This window comes from Cyclopterus lumpus, chromosome 22, assembly GCF_009769545.1.
Source record: "Cyclopterus lumpus isolate fCycLum1 chromosome 22, fCycLum1.pri, whole genome shotgun sequence".
Taxonomy (NCBI): Eukaryota; Metazoa; Chordata; class Actinopteri; order Perciformes; family Cyclopteridae; genus Cyclopterus; species Cyclopterus lumpus.
The window spans coordinates 21,573,596-21,597,650 of NC_046987.1; the positions used below are offsets into that span (position 1 = coordinate 21,573,596).

At 47.0% G+C, this 24,055-nt stretch overlaps 1 protein-coding gene across 1 annotated transcript in view; it reads left to right on the forward strand.

Annotated features, from left to right (window-relative positions):
• The window catches only part of kcnh5b (potassium voltage-gated channel, subfamily H (eag-related), member 5b), a 112,465-nt gene extending 101,384 nt beyond the window's left edge, over window positions 1-11,081 (forward strand). The window contains exon 13 of the mRNA XM_034562786.1: window positions 9,957-11,081. Coding sequence (XP_034418677.1) covers window positions 9,957-11,081 — 1,125 coding nt within the window. The remainder of the gene's footprint in view (window positions 1-9,956) is intronic.
• Window positions 11,082-24,055: the final 12,974 nt, after the last annotated feature.

The following is a 24,055-nucleotide window of genomic DNA, read 5'->3' on the forward strand; positions in this document are numbered from 1 at the left end:
TTCCCTCGCTCTCCTCGCTCTAAGATCATCTCAAAAAGGGAAAAGTCCACTTATCTTAGTCTTAATTATTCATATTATATTATGTTTCTTAATGCAGAGTCACACTGAAGACTTTAAACTCAATAACTCATTTAATATGACACTAAAAGCAAAGCTCATCAAAAGAGTCCACTTCAACGCGGTTCGGTTCCAATCTGAAGTCGTGTGACCTTGTGTGACCTTGTGTGACCTCCACACAAGGTCACACAAGGTCACACAAGGTCACACAAGGTCACGCCTTCCTGTGGTTTAATTCCATCGTGGTAGAAGTTCAGTAAATGTTTCCATAACTTCTCAAGCGTTTGATTTGATTGATTGAACCCATCGACCATCTGTGCAGATTTAGTCTAATTATGTTTTCTTTGTGCTTTCATCCAAACCCGAAATTAAATGTTGGCACCAAGGTTATTGTTTAAAAAGAGTATTTAATATATTACGTACATGACAGTTGAATAATTAAGTCAAACATTGAACCAAAACCTTTTTAGGAACCTTGTTTCTAAAGCGTTGATGACATCATCTCGCCTGAGGTCCCTTTAGTGGCTGTTCTGGAGCTGTCAATCACTTCACATGATCTTCATCAGCAGATGAATGAATTTACTCTTTTTGTCATGGATATTATATTATAATATAATTCAATAACCAGTGAATTATACGGCTTCATCGGCCCCGTCACCCAACACAACAGTTATATATAAGCTACAATCAATAAAAGTGGTCACTTTTAAACACGATGAATTCAGAGATCACTCCCTAACGATGCCAGACGTTGTAAAACAAGCTGTTGTTGTTGTTGTTGTTGTTGTTGTTGTTGTTGTTGACTGCTTCTAAAGTCCCAGAGCAGAGCGGCGTGGAAAAGTAGAAAAGTGGCATTTTTTTCTGAACGTGTGAAATCAGAGCCGTGGAATGTCCCTTCTGGCTTTCCGTAGCCGAAGCCTCCGCAGAGGTCACGGTGTTCTTCTGAATGTGACCTCCTGCAGGAACCGGTCACGCTCCTCCTCCGTCATTCCCCCCACGCTGCCCCCCACGCCGCCCCCCACGCTGCCCCCACGCCGCCCCCCACGCCGCCCCCCACGCCGCCCTCACGCCGCCCCCCACGCCGCCCTCACGCCGACCCCCACGCCGCCCTCACGCCGACCCCCACGCTGCCCCCCACGCCGCCCCCCACGTCGCCCTCACGCCGACCCCCACGCTGCCCCCCACGCCGCCCTCACGCCGACCCCCACGCTGCCCCCCACGCCGCCCCCCACGTCGCCCTCACGCCGACCCCCACGCTGCCCCCCACGCCGCCCCCACGCCGCCCCCCACGCTGCCCCCACGCCGCCCCCCACGCCGCCCCCCACGCCGCCCTCACGCCGCCCCCCACGCCGCCCTCACGCCGCCCCCCACGCTGCCCCCCACGCCGCCCCCCACGTCGCCCTCACGCCGACCCCCACGCTGCCCCCCACGCCGCCCTCACGCCGCCCCCCACGCTGCCCCCACGCCGCCCTCACGCCGCCCCCCACGCCGCCCTCACGCCGACCCCCACGCCGCCCCCCACGCCGCCCCCCACGCTGCCCCCACGCCGCCCTCACGCCGCCCCCCACGCCGCCCTCACGCCGACCCCCACGCTGCCCCCACGCCGCCCCCCATGCCGCCCTCACGCCGCCCCCCACGTTGCCCCCCACGCCGCCCCCCACGCCGCCCTCACGCCGACCCCCACGCTGCCCCCCACGCCGCCCCCCACGCCGCCCTCACGCCGACCCCCACGCTGCCCCCCACGCCGCCCCCCACGCCGCCCTCACGCCGCCCCCCACGCTGCCCCCCACGCCGCCCCCCACGCCGCCCTCACGCCGACCCCCACGCTGCCCCCCACGCCGCCCCCCACGCCGCCCCCCACGCTGCCCCCCACGCCGCCCCCCACGCCGCCCTCACGCCGACCCCCACGCTGCCCCCCACGCCGCCCCCCACGCCGCCCCCCACGCCGCCCCCCACGCCGCCCTCACGCCGACCCCCACGCTGCCCCCCACGCCGCCCCCCACGCCCCCCCCCACGCCGCCCCCCACGGCGCCCCCCCACGCCGCCCCCACGCCGCCCCCCACGCCGCCCTCACGCCGCCCCCCACGCCACCCTCACGCCGCCCCCCACGCCCCCCCCACGCCGCCCCCACCACGCCGCCCCCCACGCCGCCCTCACGCCCCCCCCACGCCGCCCTCACGCCGCCCCCCACGCCGCCCCCCACGCCGCCCCCCACGCCGCCCTCACGCCGCCCCCCACGCCGCCCCCCACGCCGCCCCCCACGCCGCCCTCACGCCGCCCTCACACTTATTTTGCAGTGTTTTGGGATTTTGTGTCGACAGAATTGTGATATTTGACGTCTCTGCAAGAATTAAACTGTGTTTTTTATAATGTAATTCATTTAAATTACACGGCAAAATAACAGTAGCAGAAAATCTGATTATTTTTGCACTAAACTTTAATTTACCCAAGAGTAAACAAACCATGTGGCTATTTCATAGAGAATACCTATTTATTGAATTACCAGAACAGCATATAGTTCGGCCTTGTCGTCAGGAAAAGATTGAGAATAATCTTTAAAGAGAAACGACGTGCTGACCTTGACCTCCAGTTTGGGCTCCATCACACAGAGGTCACGTCGTCTGTTTCAGAACTATAACGCTCTCTCTGACCTTTGACCCCCCGTGTCTGTTCTCTCTCTGTATGACATCATCGGTCAAATTACTGGCTGAAAGACAGTTTTTGGGGTCTTTATACTTCGTGGTTACGTGAACTCCAAGTAGATTGTGTTGTATATCTGCAGATTACGGCGCGTACGTTCATGTAGACGGAGGTACGTGATGGATTTAGAATAATAAAGAGTGAGCATGTAGCACAGCATGAATAGCATTACGGTTCATGCATAGTGTGTTGCATATCTCATAACGTCTGTACATGTAATATTACATAATATTCCCCTCTGGATGTTTGTTTCCTTCCTTCCTCCGGTCTCAATCACTCAGCCTAACCAGCGTCTCTCTGCGAAGCCCGAAATAAACCCGGACGCTCTCCGTCTGCTCCTGAATATTTAAACGTGAATCGGCGAGTAATTTGGGCATCTCGTAAACACCGAGTTTCATTGGCTCTGTCTGTGGGGGGGGGGGGGGGGGGGGGGGGGGGCTATCTTTAGAACCAGAGCTTTGAAGTCTGAGACAGAAATAGATTTATTTTGTGTGCCTGGCGTCCACAGCTGAGGGATCAGAAGACACATGCGTGTCTCCTCTGAGCGATACGCACTCTCATCTTTCTTCTTCTGCTTCGGGAGGTGGAGTCAGTCACATTAATTCATCACAAAGAAGAAGAAGAAGAAGAAGAAGAAGAAGAAGAAGAAGAGCGCGCATGACTTCACAAAATGCCACCGGCTGTTGACACGGCAACCCGTCTCAATTTTGCAATATCCATTTGTTAAATAACAGCCGTAAATTATATTGACGTTTTGATGTTGCTGCAAATTAATTCCTTACATGCTAATGCAGTTTGAGGGATGTGCTTTATTTATTTATTTTGAAAAATATTTTTTTTTTTTCATAATGAATGCAAACGAGCTCGAGAGGTTTTGTGTGTGAAGTAATGCAGAGGCAACCTCCTGTGTTAAGGCTGCATTCTCTCTCCTGACCACCAGGGGGCGACTCCTCTGGTTGTATAGAAGTCTATGTTTCATGTGTTAAGGCTGCATTCTCTCTCCTGACCACCAGGGGGCGACTCCTCTGGTTGTATAGAAGTCTATGTTTCATGTGTTAAGGCTGCATTCTCTCTCCTGACCACCAGGGGGCGACTCCTCTGGTTGTATAGAAGTCTATGTTTCATGTGTTAAGGCTGCATTCTCTCTCCTGACCACCAGGGGGCGACTCCTCTGGTTGTATAGAAGTCTATGCTTCATGTGTTAAAGCTGCATTCTCTCTCCTGACCACCAGGGGGCGACTCCTCTGGTTGTATAGAAGTCTATGCTTCATGTGTTAAAGCTGCATTCTCTCTACTGACCACCAGGGGGCGACTCCTCTGGTTGTATAGAAGTCTATGCTTCATGTGTTAAAGCTGCATTCTCTCTACTGACCACCAGGGGGCGACTCCTCTGGTTGTATAGAAGTCTATGCGTCATGTGTTAAAGCTGAATTCTCTCTCCTGACCACCAGGGGGCGACTCCTCTGGTTGTATAGAAGTCTATGCTTCATGTGTTAAAGCTGCATTATCTCTACTGACCACCAGGGGGCGACTCCTCTGGTTGTATAGAAGTCTATGCTTCATGTGTTAAAGCTGCATTCTCTCTCCTGACCAACAGGGGGCGACTCCTCTGGTTGTATAGAAGTCTATGCTTCATGTGTTAAAGCTGCATTCTCTCTCCTGACCACCAGGGGGCGACTCCTCTGGTTGTATAGAAGTCTATGCTTCATGTGTTAAAGCTGCATTCTCTCTCCTGACCACCAGGGGGCGACTCCTCTGGTTGTATAGAAGTCTATGCTTCATGTGTTAAAGCTGCATTCTCTCTCCTGACCACCAGGGGGCGACTCCTCTGGTTGTATAGAAGTCTATGCTTCATGTGTTAAAGCTGCATTCTCTCTCCTGACCACCAGGGGGCGACTCCTCTGGTTGTATAGAAGTCTATGCTTCATGTGTTAAAGCTGCATACGCTTCTGAAAACCACTGCCGTTTTCAGTCAGTAAATAGTTTGATTTTATATAGAGGACATATTCTGTTCTTGTTTGGAAAATTATTTAGTTTGAAAACAGAAACGGTTGTAATTCTTTATCTGCATACATCCCATAATGCTTAATCTGTAGTATGAAGTCATTTCTCACTTCTGCCTCATAGATAGCTGAGAATGCCTTCTAAAAAGTGAATTTAAGAAGGACCTTGGACCCCAGAGGGTCGATGGACACGAGAGCAGAACGTCTTCCTCACTGATGAAGACGAGTTGATTCTAACTCGGTCCGTAAAGAGGAAGGACGCCATCGCCATCCCTCACCGTCCTCTCACCTCTGCAGTCGCACACAAGTTCATTTGAAATTTATGTCTCACAGTTCTTTAAATTATTATTATAGATTCTTTTTTTTTTTAAAGAGCTCTTTACACATTTATTAACCATAAAGAAGAGAGAAACTTTTCTATTTGCAAATGTCACAATTATAGAACCATTAATTACCTTGACCTGCTATAAAAAGACATCTCGACGTCTGTGTTCTTGTTCCCGTTGGGATGTCAAGGAAGTTATGTGTGAATCCAAATCATAAAGCTGATGATTAGCTGGTGATCAATGCAGCGATACATTCGCTCCTTTCAGTCTCTGATCCATTAAAAGACTTTAAGGTCAGTCGGACAAACGGAAATATGTATTTGTTAAGTTTAAGAACGCTGAAGGTCCTTCACATAACGCTTTAATAATAATAATCATCATATTTAATGCAGTTCTGAGAAGACGAATGACAACAGGTGGATTAAATGTCATAAAATCAAGTCAGCTGACGTCCCAAAACAATGTGCATAAATAGTTTATGTACTTGGATAACGTGCATAATCTTTTAGAGGTATGGCTACGAATGCTGAACGAGACCACAAACGAAGGATCCATATGCAGCTATAACACATGAAGCATAGACTTCTATACAACCAGAGGAGTCGCCCCCTGGTGGTCAGTAGAGAGAATGCAGCTATAACACATGAAGCATAGACTTCTATACAACCAGAGGAGTCGCCCCCTGGTGGTCAGTAGAGAGAATGCAGCTATAACACATGAAGCATAGACTTCTATACAACCAGAGGAGTCGCCCCCTGGTGGTCAGGAGAGAGAATGCAGCTATAACACATGAAGCATAGACTTCTATACAACCAGAGGAGTCGCCCCCTGGTGGTCAGGAGAGAGGATGCAGCTTTAACACATGAAGCATAGACTTCTATACAACCAGAGGAGTCGCCCCCTGGTGGTCAGGAGAGAGAATGCAGCTTTAACACATGAAGCATAGACTTCTATACAACCAGAGGAGTCGCTCCCTGGTGGTCAGGAGAGAGGATGCAGCTTTAACACATGAAGCATAGACTTCTATACAACCAGAGGAGTCGCCCCCTGGTGGTCAGTAGAGAGAATGCAGCTTTAACACATGAAGCATAGACTTCTATACAACCAGAGGAGTCGCCCCCTGGTGGTCAGGAGAGAGAATGCAGCTTTAACACATGAAGCATAGACTTCTATACAACCAGAGGAGTCGCCCCCTGGTGGTCAGGAGAAGAAGAAAAAAGACTCAACTCAAACACATCGGTGGTGTTTAGATGTTCGGCAGCATTTTAAAAAGTCTCTCAAATGAGCAAATTACTCAGGAGGAGGAAATCAAATAGTTTCACTTCTGCAGATGAATAAAAGTGTTTTAATACTTCAGCAAGTATGCAATAACTGATGATGTAACTTCATAATCCTAAATACATTGGATGACATGATTCATGACCTTTGGAGTAATCATACAGGGGACTCGCTGCGTTAATATGACAGCTGTTCATCCGAGTGTCTCTCGAGGAGCCATTTATCTAGAGAATGAGAGAGAGAGAGAGAGAGTCCTTCAGCAGCATCACTCATAACCCGTGTTGTTGTGTCCCGGCTCTTCTCTCGGTGAATGAGGTTCTCGTTCTCTGACAGAAGGACGGAATAATTGGGTCAGAAGAAATCAGGCTGAGTTTGAGAAATGTGTCGGCCTGTCGGCGCACGGTCCAAGGACTTGTCCTGCAGAGCTCTCAGGCGGGTTTCTGTCATGTTAACCATTACCGCCATGTAGACTGTTACCACCATGTTAACCACCATGTTAACCACCATGTTAACCACCATGTTAACCACCATGTTAACCGTTACCACCATGTTGACTGTTACCACCATGTTAACCACCATGTTAACCACCATGTTAACCACCATGTTGACTGTTACCACCATGTTAACCACCATGTTAACCACCATGTTAACCGTTACCACCATGTTGACTGTTACCACCATGTTAACCACCATGTTGACTGTTACCACCATGTTAACCACCATGTTAACCACCATGTTAACCACCATGTTAACCATTACCGCCATGTTGACTGTTACCACCATGTTAACCACCATGTTGACTGTTACCACCATGTTAACCACCATGTTAACCGTTACCACCATGTTGACTGTTACCACCATGTTAACCACCATGTTAACCGTTACCACCATGTTGACTGTTACCACCATGATAACCACCATGTTGACTGTTACCACCATGTTAACCACCATGTTAACCACCATGTTAACCACCATGTTAACTGTTACCACCATGTTAACCACCATGTTGACTGTTACCACCATGTTAACCACCATGTTAACCACCATGTTAACTGTTACCACCATGTTAACCACCATGTTAACCACCATGTTGACTGTTACCACCATGTTAACCACCATGTTAACCACCATGTTGACTGTTACCACCATGTTAACCACCATGTTAACCACCATGTTAACCGTTACCACCATGTTGACTGTTACCACCATGTTAACCACCATGTTAACCGTTACCGCCATGTTAACCACCATGTTAACCGTTACCACCATGTTAACCGTTACCACCATGTTAACCACCATGTTAACCGTTACCGCCATGTTAACCGTTACCACCATGTTAACCACCATGTTAACCGTTACCGCCATGTTAACCACCATGTTAACCGTTACCACCACGTTAACCGGTACCACCACGTTAACCGGTACCACCACGTTAACCGGTACCACCATGTTAACCGTTACCACCATGTTAACCACCATGTTAACCGTTACCGCCATGTTAACCACCATGTTAACCGTTACCACCACGTTAACCGTTACCACCACGTTAACCGGTACCACCACGTTAACCGGTACCACCATGTTAACCGTTACCACCATGTTAACCACCATGTTAACCGTTACCGCCATGTTAACCGGTACCACCACGTTAACCGTTACCACCACGTTAACCGGTACCACCATGTTAACCGTTACCACCATGTTAACCACCATGTTAACCGTTACCGCCATGTTAACCGTTACCACCATGTTAACCACCATGTTAACCGTTACCGCCATGTTAACCACCATGTTAACCGTTACCACCACGTTAACCGTTACCACCACGTTAACCGGTACCACCACGTTAACCGGTACCACCATGTTAACCGTTACCACCATGTTAACCACCATGTTAACCGTTACCGCCATGTTAACCGTTACCACCATGTTAACCACCATGTTAACCGTTACCACCATGTTAACCACCATGTTAACCGTTACCGCCATGTTAACCGTTACCACCATGTTAACCACCATGTTAACCGTTACCACCATGTTAACCACCACGTTAACCGGTACCACCACGTTAACCGGTACCACCACGTTAACCGTTACCACCACGTTAACCGTTACCGCCACGTTAACCGGTACCACCACGTTAACCGTTACCGCCACGTTAACCGTTACCGCCATGTTAACCGTTAGAAGCAGCATCATTTCTTTGTGCCATCTGAGCCGCAACTTCCAAATGATCGAATAGAGACGTCAGCGTCCAAAAAACATTCAACCCAAACACCAAAACCAGGGTTCTTTACCGTTGTTCCACGTTCCATACTCAATTGGTGTGAATGTAAGCTTTGGTGAAAGGAACCGTTCGTCTTACTTGAGTGACACTTCAGCTCCTTTTCAACGGACACTTCAGACTCCCGTTGGCCTTCACCAAACACTTTGGACTCGTTCAATTTAAACGACTTTTAAACATTTTACCTTCCATTATCTCGAGGTTACAAATCTCAGACGTCTCCGGTTCGCTCTCTTTTGGCAGCGCCAGCGCCGATAAATAATAGATGCAGGGTTTGTTTTTGGAGCCGGCTTCCCTGAGATGCTTTCAGCTGCTTGAACCTCAACACTTCAACCGATTCAGCTCTTTAAAACGCTTCAACTGACACTTCAGCTCCTTTCGACACTTTAAGAGGCATCAAAACTATTTAGTGCCGACACTGCATCTTCTACTCCTTTTCATCATTTATAATGTAGCTTCAGCTTAAATTTCTTTTAATTAATACCATTTTAGCCACCGTGTGACTGACAACATTAATACATATTGGAAACGATGCTAGATTAGAAGAATAAAGGGAAAGAATGGCCAAACATCCCGTCTATTCATTGCTTTTTTTTTAAGGTTCCTAATGCTGAAGTGCTCTTCACTTCTTTGATGCACTTGGTTCTCGGGAAGCGACTGTCGTGGCTGAAGTTAATAGGAAGTGATTGTTAGCTAATGGAGGTTCACTGTATTTCAGCCGGTCACATCGGCGTCACCGGCTCTTGTTGTGATTAATACTCAGAGACAGAACACTCAGCCTTCTCTTCAGAAGGAGTACAAAGAAAATTACGTTTCAATGTCTTTTAAATCAAGCCCACCCTCTGCTTGTCAGAGTTAATTTTAATTAAAATGGTTCGTTTTTCAGGTAGCCGTGGAGAGTCGGCTTGGTTGGGCTCAGAAAGCTTCCAGCAGGTAGGAAGGAGTTGGTCGGGTGGATGGTGGACGGACAGAAAGGCGGGGCCTCCTCTCGCCTCCATCTTTGATTGAGAGAGTTAGATTAAGATTAAGAATAACGCTGAAATGGGCAGTTGGAAGGCTGTAATGAGTGTGTAAGAGGAGCCAGTGGAGAGTGGCGTCACACTTGGCCTGAATAATACAGCGGGGGGTTATTACTGATGGATAATTTAACACAGATCTCCAGGAGTCAGACACACTTTTGCAGTGCAGAGAATGTCTTTCTGACAAGTGAGAGCGTCCTCTTTCATCTCCAGTGAGAACCACCTGAAACATACTGGTTGTCCACGGTGTGTTCTGACGAGCGCCGTGTTGTTTCTCTTCTGTGCGCAGATCATTTTCCGCAAGATCAGCGAGGTGAAGAAGGAGGAAGAGGAGCGTCAGCGGGCGAAGAACGAGGTGCAGCTCACCATCCCGCAGGACCACCCGGTCCGCAAGCTCTTCCAGAAGTTCAAGCAGCAGAAGGAGCTCCGCAACCAGGGAGCCGCGGCCGCCTCGCAGCCGGACCTGGAGAAGAACCAGCTGCAGGTGGAGCACCACCACCACCTCCAGCAGCAGCACCACCAGCAGCAGCACCTGCACCCCAACAGCCTGCAGCTGGGCCACTCCAGCCTGCAGCACTCCCTCCCGCTCAGCCTGCAGCGCCCCCCGTCCTCCATGCAGAACGGAGCTCCGCCCAGCAGCAGCGTGCTGACCGTGTCTCAGGTGACGCCCATGCAAAGCTCGCTGGCGTACAGCCCCCCCGGCGAGCCCCCCGCCAAGCCCAACAACTGCAACGTCATGGAGCTGCAGCCCAGCGAGCAGACCGTCAGGGTCAGAATCAGCCCCGGCCCCGTGGCGGCGAGGCCGGCGGTGAAAGCCAGCAGCTGGATGCGCCTGAAGAGCAACATGGCTCCGGCGGAGGCCGGGAAGGAGGGGCTTAACAACAGCGTCAAGGCCGTCTCCGTGGAGATGCTCTCCCAGGAGGGCAAAGGTCAGGACGCGGGAGGGGGCCGCGGGGACGCGGAGGCGTCCAGCAACAACCCCCTCCGCAAGACGGACTCCTGCGACAGCGGCATCACCAAGAGCGAGCTGCGGATCGACCGGGCCGGGGAGGCGCGGACCCCCGCCGCCGTCACCCCGCTCCTCCACAGCCCCCTCCCCGGAGGAGCGGGGCCCCCCCACCCTTTCTGCCCCGGGGCGGAGCAGACCCTGCAGGCCGCCCTGCACGAGACCCGGCTGGAGCTCCGGGGGGACATCCGGACTCTGGGCGGCCGCATGGGCGCCCTGGAGGGCCAGGTGGCGGAAATCATCAAGCTGCTCTCGGACAAGAAGCGTCCATCTTTGGGGGCGCCGACGCCACCGACGCTGGCCTCCGCCACCGCCACCGCCACGCCCAAGACCAAAATACGACGTCAGGACATTTTCACCGTTTCTAGGCCTGTTTCTTCCGACTCGGAGAAGGACGACGGGCTCTGAGGGGCGTGTCCTGGAGCGCACCTGTGGTTGGGGGGAGGGGCATCCTGCTCCGTCGGGTCCAGTTACGCCACTGGTCTTAACCGGCTTCTTTAACATTTGCACACTGACTTCTATCCCCGGGTCCCCCACAGTGCCCTGGGTCCCCCACAGTGCCCCGGGTCCCCCACAGTGCCCCAGGTCCCCCACAGTGCTCCGGGTCCCCCACAGTGCCCCGGGTCCAGTGCCCCCGGTCCAGGGCCCCGGGTCCAGTGCCCCGGGTCCAGTGCCCCGGGTCCAGGGCCCCGGGTCCAGTGCCCCGGGTCCCGTCTCTTGTGATTGTACAGAACTCTCTATGCATGTCCAGCTGGATTCTGGCCTGCCAAAGAAACTCCTACTGACGGACTTATTGCCTGTATATTATGCAGTTAACTGCATGCGAGTTTAAAAGAGACGTTTTATTGATCTACACTGTACATATGAATATTTTTCATTGATAATTTACTATGTGGGCATTCAGGGTTTGCATACTGGTAGCACTATGAACAGAAGGGATTGTGCATGGATTATTTATTATTGACGGAGATGAAAAACAGTTTGATTTCTCACCTTCGCCCTCTAAGAACGCGTCAAGGGGGATTTTCTGGTATGTTTTATATATTAATTGTCAATTTTGCTTCTTATGATAATTTCTATTTTTGATGATAGAAATGTCCTCAGTGAGTCGTCCTTTGGTCAGAATCCTCCTCGTGTCTATGCATCGCTCGGTACGCCGCTGGAATATGATGATGAAATCTTTCTTTGTTCTCATGTCGGTGAATGTTTATTTTCTTCTTCTTCTTCTTCTTCTTCTTCTTCTTCTTCTGTTGGTTCCATTCCTCTGCATGAATCAGGGATGGCAGAACGCACTTTGGGCGACAAGACGGCTTCTGGGGGAAATAATGAAAGAGTCCAGCACAGTGACATGTAATCACACACACACACACACACACACACACACACACACACACACACACACACACACACACACATGGCTGTCTTAACTAGCGAGTTGAATTCACAGCAGCTTCAGCGCAAGTAATACAAACTAATTATTGAATACTGTATTTTTTACAATATCGTTTTTTCTAAAGCTGCATGCAAAGGAGTAGTTTTATGCTCCGCAGTGCGCACGCACACACATACACACGCACACATACACACACACACACACGCACACACACACACACACACACGCACACACACACACACCTGCAGAGACTTATCTTCTTCACAGAAGGCAGATGAGTCGAGGTTTTTTCAGGTCTTGTTAGATTCAGATGCTGTACCCCCTCCCCCACCCACGCACGCACGCACACACACACACACACACACACACATACACATGCACGCACACACACACACATTGGATGAGGCAGAACATAGATGTGCGGTGGCCATCATGGAAGAAACTGAAGTCTTCAAATGTTCCTGATGCAATGTATTTATTGAACTCGGTCCACAGAAGATTATTTATGTTACTTTATTTATTTTTCTTCACAACCGCCTGGCGACCCCTAGAAATGATCTCTGGTGTTTTTAAATATTATTCTAAATGTGTGACCTGTCAGCCGCTGAGTGACCAATGAAAAAGCGATACCGTGAGAGAGGAGTTAAAGCCCCGCCTTCTTTCCCTACATCCCTCCCTCTTTCTGCACATGTCTCTCTCTCTCTCTCTCTCTCTCTCTCTCTGCTGTTGGCCACTGAGCGGATCCCCTGCAACAATCAGGGGCAAGTGCCTTGCTCAGGGACACCTCGGCAGCAGATTCAGGCTCATCTGGACCTATAGGTTGACTTCCATGATGGCGGCCTCTGTACCTGCATGTGTAGAGGAGCTTCATATCTCTGTAACGTGTCTCATATATATATATATATTATATTATATATATATATTGTATATATATATATCTATATATATAGATATATATAGATATACAGTATATCATGCAAAGCTATGCAACAGTTGATTCTCTTACAGCTGTAAAGAGGCTAAAGGACTCTTATTGATAGCCGGGATCACGCTCATGATTATTAATATGTCTCTTTGTTTGTACGTATAGATGAGATCATCTATTTATATCCACCAGCCAGACTCAATAATACTCTCAATGAAAAGTCTATTTTTTAAGTTTCAGTTCGACACCTTCGTGAGGAAAAAAATTAAAATAATTGAGTTTTGGTCGTGTTGATCAATAACAACGTGCCGATGGCATAAGTCTGAATTCAAAGTTAAGATAATAACGTTGATGACGCTGCGATGAAGATGATTCCCCCTTCTTTTATATTGATATCTTTCACCCTCAGGTCAAACTCAACAACACGAACGACCGAACGCTCCTGAACGCGTCTGGAGGTTAAAGAGTTAAAGATGTGCACGTGATGTATTTATAGAAGTATTACCTTTAAAAGTATAACACGTCTCCCGCACCTCAAATCACAAACTTCACCAGAGAGGAAATATGCTTATTTTGTACTATTATAGAGAAACGTTATATATACCAAATATTTATGAATAGTACGCTCTAGATCAATATCTGGTTACTTACATGCAGGAGTTTTAATCTCTGGTTTTAAACTTTAAACACGTTTAAATTCCTGTAAATCTGTTTTCTTAGTTTTATTTTAATCATTTGATAGATTTACAAATATAAAATTAATCGATTGTAATAATTCATTTAAATAAAAAGGTAAATCTCAAATTTGACAATTTGTAATTATTTAAATAACACATGCTAATTTTCTGAATCAAATGATGACATATTTATTAATGTATAATAATATTATTGATTGATTATAAGTAAACACACTCAAGGCTTGGTACACACACGACAATATGGTGACAGATTTATTAAAATCCAGAGCTTTAAAAAATATGAATCGTAGAATGAAGCTTTAAATACAGAAAATCCGTCATGAGAGGTTGAAGTGCACGAGGAGAGAAAAGGTGCACGAGGAGAGAAAACGTGCACGAGGAGAGAAAACGTGCACGAGGAGAGAAAAGCGAGAGGATGAAGGACTGTGATCTGAGCCCTGCACACACGCATACACACACACACACATGCGCGCACACATGCACACACACATGCACACACGCATACACACACACACATGCACACACGCATACACACACACACATGCACACACGCATACACACACACACATGCACACACGCATACACACACACACATGCGCACACACATGCACCCACGCATACGCACACACATGCACACAACTTTCAGCGCAGGATTTTTTGGCTTTGCCACTTGAATGTACACCTCCCCTCCTCCTCTCCCCCCCTCTTCCTCCTCCTTCTCTTCCTCTTCTTCCTCTTCCTCTTCCTCCTCTTCCTCTTCCTCCTCCTCCTCTTCCCCCTCCCCCTCCTCCTCCTCCTCCTCTTCCTCTTCCTCCTCCTCCCCCCCCCCTGATCTCCATCACACTCCCCTCGGCATGCTGATGGTGTTCAGTCTGTGTGCGTCGTGCCCAGCCAACTGACACCGTGACGGGGGGGGGGGTGGAGGGTGGTGAAGGGTGGTGGGGGGTGGAGGGGGGTGGAGGGGCCTCATTTATTAAAAATCATCCTCTGGCTTGATTCGATCCTTCATATTTCATCGAAGACGACGCCAAAAGCAAACGGGAGTCGTTCCCATTTTATTTCCGTGGCCTCAAAGTCGAAGATGATTTTAATAAACGGGGTTTCTTTTCTACTGGAATGTTTCACTTTCTACCGGAGCCCCACATGACTCATGCATTGTTTTACAGTTGCACACCTGAACTGTAGTGTCAGAATAATAAACAGCTCTCTCTCACTTCCTGTCTGTCTGCGTTTTTACAAACAGCTTTTCCTCTTCACTCTCTTTCCGGAAGGAGCATTAAGTAATCAATAAGTTTATTGATCGGCCGGGAGCCGAGCTCAACACGGAGAGGCCGGTTCCTCTGCTGCTGCCCGGAAGTTAAAAAACTAAACCAGAGGAGTCGCCCCCTGGTGGTCAGGAGAGAGAATGCAGCTTTAACACATGAAGCATAGACTTCTATACAACCAGAGGAGTCGCCCCCTGGTGGTCAGGAGAGAGAATGCAGCTTTAACACATGAAGCGTAGACTTCTATACAACCAGAGGAGTCGGCCCCTGGTGGTCAGGAGAGAGAATGCAGCTTTAACACATGAAGCATAGACTTCTATACAACCAGAGGAGTCGGCCCCTGGTGGTCAGGAGAGAGAATGCAGCTTTAACACATGAAGCATAGACTTCTATACAACCAGAGGAGTCGCCCCCTGGTGGTCAGGAGAGAGAATGCAGCTTTAACACATGCAGCATAGACTTCACTCTGCAGAATTGGAAGTTACCACCTTATGGGGACTTCTATATTATATATAAATATATCATAATTTCCTTATTGATATAAATGGGGTGGACAAAGTATTAGTAACGCCTCCCACCCTCCACATTCTTTCTGTTTTCACTCAAACATTTGCTGGCAATGAGAAACAAACCGTGTGAACATCTAAGTTGTGAAACTCAGGTTAACAATGCAGATGTGCTCTGCAGGAGGAATGCATGGAAATGGAGTTTATTAATTTCTGAACTTTGGACAATTGGAGTCTCTCTGCAGCTTCTTCTTATTACTGCAGTGTCAGAAGTCACCGACTCAGAAGCTGTAAACTTGTGCTTTTCATTCCGTCCTGCAGCTCAAGCCTTCATTGTTCTCCTGCCACCTCTCAGGCGCTCCCTCCCTCAATCTCTCTTTTTCTATTTCTGCCTTTGTGACCAGAATTGATATTTCAGGCCCCCGGCCTGCAGCTTTTTCCAAGAGGATCAGAGTAATGCGAAATAATCTCTTGTTTAACGCCGCGGAATCTCATAAAGGTGCTACGACAGTTTAGACGGCCTTTGAGCGCGGCGGCCGTCGCTGTTATTTGTGCTGTTTGGGCATTTCAAAATGATATGTTCTCATTAACTCTTCATCCATGAATCCGTCCAGCTAGCAATCGGGCGTTTCCTCTGACGTCCGGGAACATTTGTGGCGCCAAAAAGCTCAAAATCTTCGCCGCCAATTAATGGCAGACAGCAGAATGATGGGCGTGCGAGAGAGAGAGAGAGAGGAAACCCAGAGGAGAGATTAGCTCGTCAAGGCTCCACCTGCAGATCTGCCCGGACACGTGAAGCCTCTCATCCCCATTGGAGTCTCCTCCAGACGACGCTCTCTTTTACCCAAACTGACACCCGTCCGCTCGAGATGAGCCGACGCGTTCTCTTGGAAAACATATTTAATTGCTGCTGCTGGACAGGTTTTCTCTCTCGCTGCAGCTGCTGTCGACAAGAAGTTGCTTTTCAAGCTAATTTACTGCAGGATTGTTTCTTTTTAGTGTCAATCGAGACGATTCTGTCTCTGTGTCTCTCTGTGGGAACAAACTGTACTTCGTGGATCTACTCAGAGCCAAATAAACATGAATTCAGATTATATGGTACACTTTAGGCAATATTATTGATTAAATTTAATCTTCAAATGTCTTAAATGTAGCCTTTTTCTTATAGTTGCTTCCTTTTCAGTCAAAATAACTTGTTTTTTAAATTAGTTTAAAGTTGTTGTTGCTGCTTTTTTAAATGCAGACATCCAACTTTAAAACAAACCTCGTCCATTTCTCACAGCCGCCTGATGAAGAGGACGCACTTCAAACTTATTATGATTCATCCGTGTTGTTATCAGTGCGGATTCGGCTGGATGACTCATGTTATGACGACGGGAGAGAGAGTTATCAAAATGATGGAGAATGAGATTTAATTCAAAAGGAACTCAGAAGTGATATTAAGAAGTTTCTGCTGCTTCACAGAGTCTCTGAAATATATGTTTATTCTTAGCACATGTCTAAAGATGAAATCTTCTGCTGTTTATCTACTCAGTACAAAGAATTGGCCTTTTCACTCACATTCTGTTGCTAGGGCAATAACTTCCTGTCAGCTATACCACCTTGTGCATCACGAGGGACATTTTTATTTTTACTTGTTGATGCATATTGCGTATATATATTGGCAAGAATGTGTATTTATTTGTTTATTTTTGGAAGTTGACGGTCTGCTATGAGAAGTCTAAAATGAACTTTTTAAGGACAACAATGAATCCCCATTGAAACCCATTAATGTCCCATGTAGAGCATAAAATCATTCTATTTGATCAAGCTTTCAATCCGCTGAAATTCAAACTTGTTTTCACTATTTTCCACCAGATTTTCTCGTGATTGCCATTTGAGTGCAAAATAACATGCTGTTCTCCTGGTGTCCACTAGGGGCACCGCTGCTGTATTATGGAGCACTGCCGTGTTAGATGCAATGCATTACTAATTATTAAACAGTCTATGAATTATCCCCAGATTGTTTTTTTAAAGAGCAACAGTGGCATTATGTAAATAAACTGACATTTAAAGGGTTTACATTCTGAAATGTATAAATATTTTGTTATCGGACCACTTAAAATGAGTGAAAGTAGGAAATAATATCTATATATAATTGTATGACAGTTAGCTTCTAGTTCCTGTTAGCATAGAGTTAGCTGACATTTAGCTTCTGGTTCCTGTTAGCATAGAGTTTTCTTATAGTTTGCTTCTAGTTCCTGTTAACATAGAGTTAGCTGACAGTTAGCATGTAGATCCTGTTAGCATAGAGTTATCTGACAGTTCGCTTCTAGTTCCTGTTAGCATAGAGTTAGTTGATAGTTAGCTTCTAGTTCCTGTTAGCATAGAGTTAGTTGATAGTTAACTTCTAGTTCCTGCTAGCATATAGTTAGTTGATAGTTGCTTGTAGTTCCTGTTAGCATAGAGTTAATATTAGTTAGCTTGTAGTTCCTGTTACCATAGTGTTGTCTGACAGTTAGCTTCTAGTTCATGTTAGCATAGAGTTAGTTGATAGTTAGCTTCTAGTTCCTGTTAGCATAGAGTTAGTTGATAGTTAGCTTCTAGTTCCTGCTAGCATAGAGTTAGTTGATAGTTGCTTGTAGTTCCTGTTAGCATAGAGTTAATATTAGTTAGCTTGTAGTTCCTGTTACCATAGTGTTGTCTGACAGTTAGCTTCTAGTTCATGTTAGCATAGAGTTAGTTGATAGTTTGCTTCTAGTTCCTGTTAGCATAGAGTTAGTTGATAGTTAGCTTCTAGTTCCTGCTAGCATAGAGTTAGTTGATAGTTGCTTGTAGTTCCTGTTAGCATAGAGTTAATATTAGTTAGCTTGTAGTTCCTGTTACCATAGTGTTGTCTGACAGTTAGCTTCTAGTTCCTGTTAGCATAGAGTTAGTTGATAGTTAGGTTACAGTTCCTGTTAGCATAGACTTAGCTGACAGTTAGCTTCTAATACATGTTTGTCTTCTCAGGACCTCTGAGCAGCGAGAGATCCATTGAGAATATTTAAGTTGGAAAAGGTCTTGATGCAGTGAAGCTGAACACTGACCGAGGACCGACTAATATATAAATATGAATATATATAATCCTAACGCACTAACAGTCTGTTTACTCTTCAGGGAGACAAAGAACGACTTCCTGAAGGAAGCGAGATCCAGCGAAGCAAAAAGGAACTGACAAGGAAGCTTCCTGGAACTCATCGATCCAGCTTCCATCGTTCCATGAGTGGCCTTTTGCAGTTTGTTGCCCACAGAAAGTCAAGAATTATTTTAGGTTTGTTTCTTCCACGTCCTCAATAAGCATCATGCTTGTTTGTTTGTTTGTTTGTTTGTACCAATAATGGCTCCTTCAGTCATTTCTGATCACATAAATTACATATTCCCGTTTTAGCCATTCATAAATGTTCATTCATTCTACAACAGAAAAATAGGAAATAAATTAGAAAAAAATATAAACATATATGATTAATAGAATACATAGTACTGACAGCATTGTGGAATATGATAGCAATAAGAGTAATGTAAATAAATCAAGTAAAGCAATTCCACTAAGATATAAAAAGTAAAATAAAACAACAGAGATGAACTCAAAGTGTATCAGAAGTGATAATAACAACACAGCCTCATGGAAAGTAAAATATAAAAGTAATATTGAGAGAGTTATTATGAAAGATATTGAAAAAGTAGTAGAAGGTTTTATTGCAGTTGAAATTGAAGAGTAATATCGGTGTGGCGTCAGCTGGGGATGAGAGGCAATGTCCAAAATGACTAATGAAGAGGATCAAAACAATGAAACATTCGGGGCAAACTTCATGCACCAAAAGATGAGGTAAGACCTGTGAAATAATCGTTGTTGTTGCCGTGCTGCAGCCACGAAGCAGCCACTCGTATTACATATTAATACAACTCCCACATCAAAAATGCAAAACGACACAAGTCGCCGATACGCTGACGTCCCACTTCGTCAGACCCAAACTGGGACAGTGGAAGGAGCCACCTGAAAGGCCAAAGAAGTGTGTACCCTCTACCTTCTGAGTGTATTCACCCTGCAGCAGTCATACAGCCAGCATCAGAGGACCCCAGAGGAGAGGACCTCAGAGGACCCCCAGAGGAGAGGACCTCAGAGGACCCCCAAAGGACCCCAGAGGGAGGACCTCAGAGGACCCCAGAGGAGAGGACCTCAGAGGACCCCAGAGGAGAGGACCCCAGAGGAGAGGACCTCAGAGGACCCCAGAGGAGAGGACCCCAGAGGAGAGGACCTCAGAGGACCCCAGAGGACCCCAGAGGAGAGGACCTCAGAGGACCCCAGAGGAAAGGACCCCAGAGGACACCAGAGGACCCCAGAGGAGAGGACCTCAGAGGACCCCAGAGGAGAGGACCCCAGAGGACACCAGAGGACCCCAGAGGAGAGGACCCCAGAGGAGAGGACCCCAGAGGAGAGGACACCAGAGGAGAGGACCCCAGAGGATCCCAGAGGACCCCAAAGCCCCGGTAGTGACACAAGCATGACTCTTGAAATGTATAAAGGAGGTTTTACAAATAGAAAAAGGTTCATCAAAAAGCGTGAAGTGTTAAAAATGCCTCATCCGATCTTTCTGGAGTTGGTTTAAGTGCCAGCTGCTTTGAAAAAAACACAAATGTTGTCCCTTGAAAGTCTGTTAGGAGGCGCTGGAACGTCTTGATGTGTCTGCTGCTTTGATAAGCAGCGCTTTGCCCTTCAGAGCTTCGTGAGGATGAAACGGGTTTTGCTGGTCACATCAGTGAAGGGAGTAGTGGGGTTATATAAAAACCTTTTAATTATCTTGTGAAATTATAGAAGCATAGACTTCTATACAACCAGAGGAGTCGTCCCCTGGTGGTCAGGAGAGAGAATGCAGCTTTAACACGTGAAACATAGACTTCTATACAACCAGAGGAGTCGCCCCCTGGTGGTCAGTAGAGAGAATGCAGCTTTAACACATGAAGCATAGACTTCTATACAACCAGAGGAGTCGCCCCCTGGTGGTCAGGAGAGAGAATGCAGCTTTAACACGTGAAACATAGACTTCTATACAACCAGAGGAGTCGCCCCCTGGTGGTCAGGAGAGAGAATGCAGCTTTAACACATGAAGCATAGACTTCTATACAACCAGAGGAGTCGTCCCCTGGTGGTCAGGAGAGAGAATGCAGCTTTAACACATGAAGCATAGACTTCTATACAACCAGAGGTGTCGTCCCCTGGTGGTCAGGAGAGAGAATGCAGCTTTAACACGTGAAACATAGACTTCTATACAACCAGAGGAGTCGACACAGCTAGAGCAGCTTGAAGCATTAGCAGGAGAATATTGGATGTTCTTTGAAGGGACCGTAGTCAATAATCAAAACATTCACACAACATAAGATACGGTGTACAAACTTAATTGGTCCCTGGAGGCAAAAATACAGACATGTCGGCTGAAGAACGGAGACGAATACAATAAACAATACGTTAAAAGTAAAGTAAAAAGTGTTGTGTGGTTGTTATAATTGAACCTTTTCTTTGGTGGCAACAATTAAAATCAGTACATTTCTCTAATTTCAGTGTTCATGGTAATTGTCGTCATTTGATTGTTCTTTAAATAACTGCAAGTCTTTTATTCTTAAACTCCACAAGGCTTCTGCGTCATCGTCACCCTGCTCCCCAACGAATCCTCTGTGCCGGTCTGAAAGTCAGCGAGTGTGTGTATCCGGGCAGGAGAGAGAAAATAATGTGTGTGTGTGTGTGTGTGTGTGTGTGTGTGCGCGTATTCAATATGTGTGTACATGTGACAAAGCAGGTTTTGCATAACTGCATGTAGTCGTGACGCTTGTTTGTGCATGTGTGTGTGTGTGTGTGTTTACAGTGTCTGGCTCTGTTGCTTAAATGTAAGGACATGTGTCTGATTTCGGCAGATTACATCACCAAGAGGAGGTGGAAACGAAGCAGACCGGGAGAGAGATCCAGGATCTGGAGCCCACTGAGCCCTCATCACTACCAACACACTCCACTTAAGTAAGACCATCGTATCCGCACCAGGAGCAGGTCCTCTTCACGGAGTCCGCCGTGTTGCGCCAGGTTTCTACAGTAGCCCAGAATGGACAAACCAAACACTGCCTCTAGAGAGGGTAGTTCTTGTTGTATTGCCCACCACCGTTCTCCTTCAGCGGGGGTACTGTATGTCAAATTGGTCCAGTTGGAGACTAAATCCCTCAAGAAAAGATCCAGAACATCATAATGTTCATAACTTGTATTGAAATAGTTATTTTAAATTTATGGTCCATTGAGAGTCAAACATACCATAAAGCAGGGGATGCTTTGTGGGCGGGGCTACAAGGGTTCTCAGTGCAGAGATGGTCACTTCCTGTTCACTGGTTGCAAGAAGTAAAGATGGCGGCGGCCAAAGCGTCGAATGACGACGGCCCACAAACCAACGGGTGACGTCACGACGACGACGTCCACTTCTTATGGAGTCTATGAGTTTAGAGGGCACGTTACATTATATTACATTACAATAGTTAGATTACATTAGACACACTCCTCTTAGCAGGAACAAACTGTAGAATTGTGTTTTCCAGCAGAGCCTTATTGTATTGTTCCTTAAAAAGAGGTCTGTCTGTGTGAGCGCTGAAGAGGCCTTCAAGGGTAAGGAGAAAAAGAGGTTAACATGAGAAGCAGAGCAGAGTTCGGCTGTCTGGATAGTTGGCTCTCCTGAGACCTCCATTATCTTCAACAACCCTGACAGGAGAGGCACTGTGATGACACCCGCTGCCCCAATCACTCCTGATTTTACCACTTCCTCATGGACCATGAAACCATCAACGGAGGTTCCTAATCTGAGGTCTATGGCGTCCTCAGAAGGAGAAACATTGACTCATCGGAGACCATTTGTTCAGGGTGAAATGAGCTTATCTTTACATGAATTACTTTTTTTTATTGCTTCAAACTAATCGTTGTCCCTTATTTGTCCTGACTTCCTTTGCATCACGGTGTATAGAAGAAGACTTGAAACCATAAACTCATGTTTACAATGTTTACTGAGGGAATCAATCAAGTAGAGTCACTTATATAGACTTCTATACAACCAGAGGAGTCGCCCCTGGTGGTCATGAGATAGAATGCAGCTTTAAGACATGAAGCGTATACTTCTATACAACCAGAGGAGTCGCCCCCTGGTGGTCAGGAGAGAGAATGCAGCTTTAAGACATGAAGCGTATACTTATATACAACCAGAGGAGTTGCCCCCTGGTGGTCAGGAGAGAGAATGCAGCTTTAACACATGAAGCATAGACTTCTATACAACCAGAGGAGTTGCCCCCTGGTGGTCAGGAGAGAGAATGCAGCTTTAACACATGAAGCATAGACTTCTATACAACCAGAGGAGTCGCCCCCTGGTGGTCAGGAGAGAGAATGCAGCTTTTAAGACCGTTTATTCAGCAGAATCGGAGGTCGCCGCCTGGATAAAACACATCAGGTAAGATAATGTTACATTTGTGAGTGGAACATAGCTAAATTAGTTAGCTAGCTAGCAAGCCAAGCTAACGGCCAAGTTGGTAACTTACTTTGTGGGAAACGAGAGATGGTACTACAATAAAGCTACAACAATTTGCGGCTTTCTTGACGTGCAAATATTCTCTTTAAAATGCACAAATCAATCAATCAAGGCAGAATTAACACAGGATCCAACAAATATTTGTCTTTTTCCGTTGACTTGTCTTCTTAAATAAGGGGGACACCACAAGTAGAGGGGCTTCATCTATCTATTGTTGTATCAGCCTGGCAGTGACACACCTGAAATACATCCTTTTGACCTTTTGACCTTTCGGGCCAATTTATAAAAACCAGGTCACTGCTGCAACAGGGTCCGTTTCCTTCTTTCCCCCACGAGTGAAGTGCAGGTTAAGGGCAGCTTCTCCTCCACTGCCCTGAAACAGCCTGACGGGTACCAACTGTGATCATGAATTATTCAGTCTCTCCTGCGGGGGAGGGGAGGATGAAGAAGGGAGGATCAGTGAGGACGACGAAAGCTTCTGCAGAGAGAACGGCGAAGCGGCTCCGCCAGGTGAGATTTCCCCCGAGGGCGACGCGCTGCCTTTTGATCTTCATCGCCTCGATTACCATCGGCATGCGATGTGACGGAGGCGGCGCGGGTGGAGCTTGATTGATGAACTCGCTTCATCTGTGGAATCATGGAAAGAATCATGGAAAGAATCATGGAAAGAATCATGGAACAATGTCTTTGTTTGGTTTTTGAAGACAGCGGAGGACTCCGATTCATTTCAAAAGGAAACATTGGACTCTTTACTTCCTTTAGCTGATTGATTGCTCGTTAGTTTCCAGGTTTGCTTTTAGGGTTATTAATAAAAAGACAGACATTATTTGCAGGACGGGGTGCAAACCCTGTTATGCTGCATGAAAGTCAGACATGCTTGAGGCAAATCATTAGAAAAACACATTAAACAGGAAGATAAAGTCAGTTAAAGTCAGATTAAATGTCACTTGAAAAATAGACAGAAGAAAATAGACGAGAAAAGCTTCAGTAAAGTAAAGTAATAAATTGGCCTTAATTTAATAAATTAAGT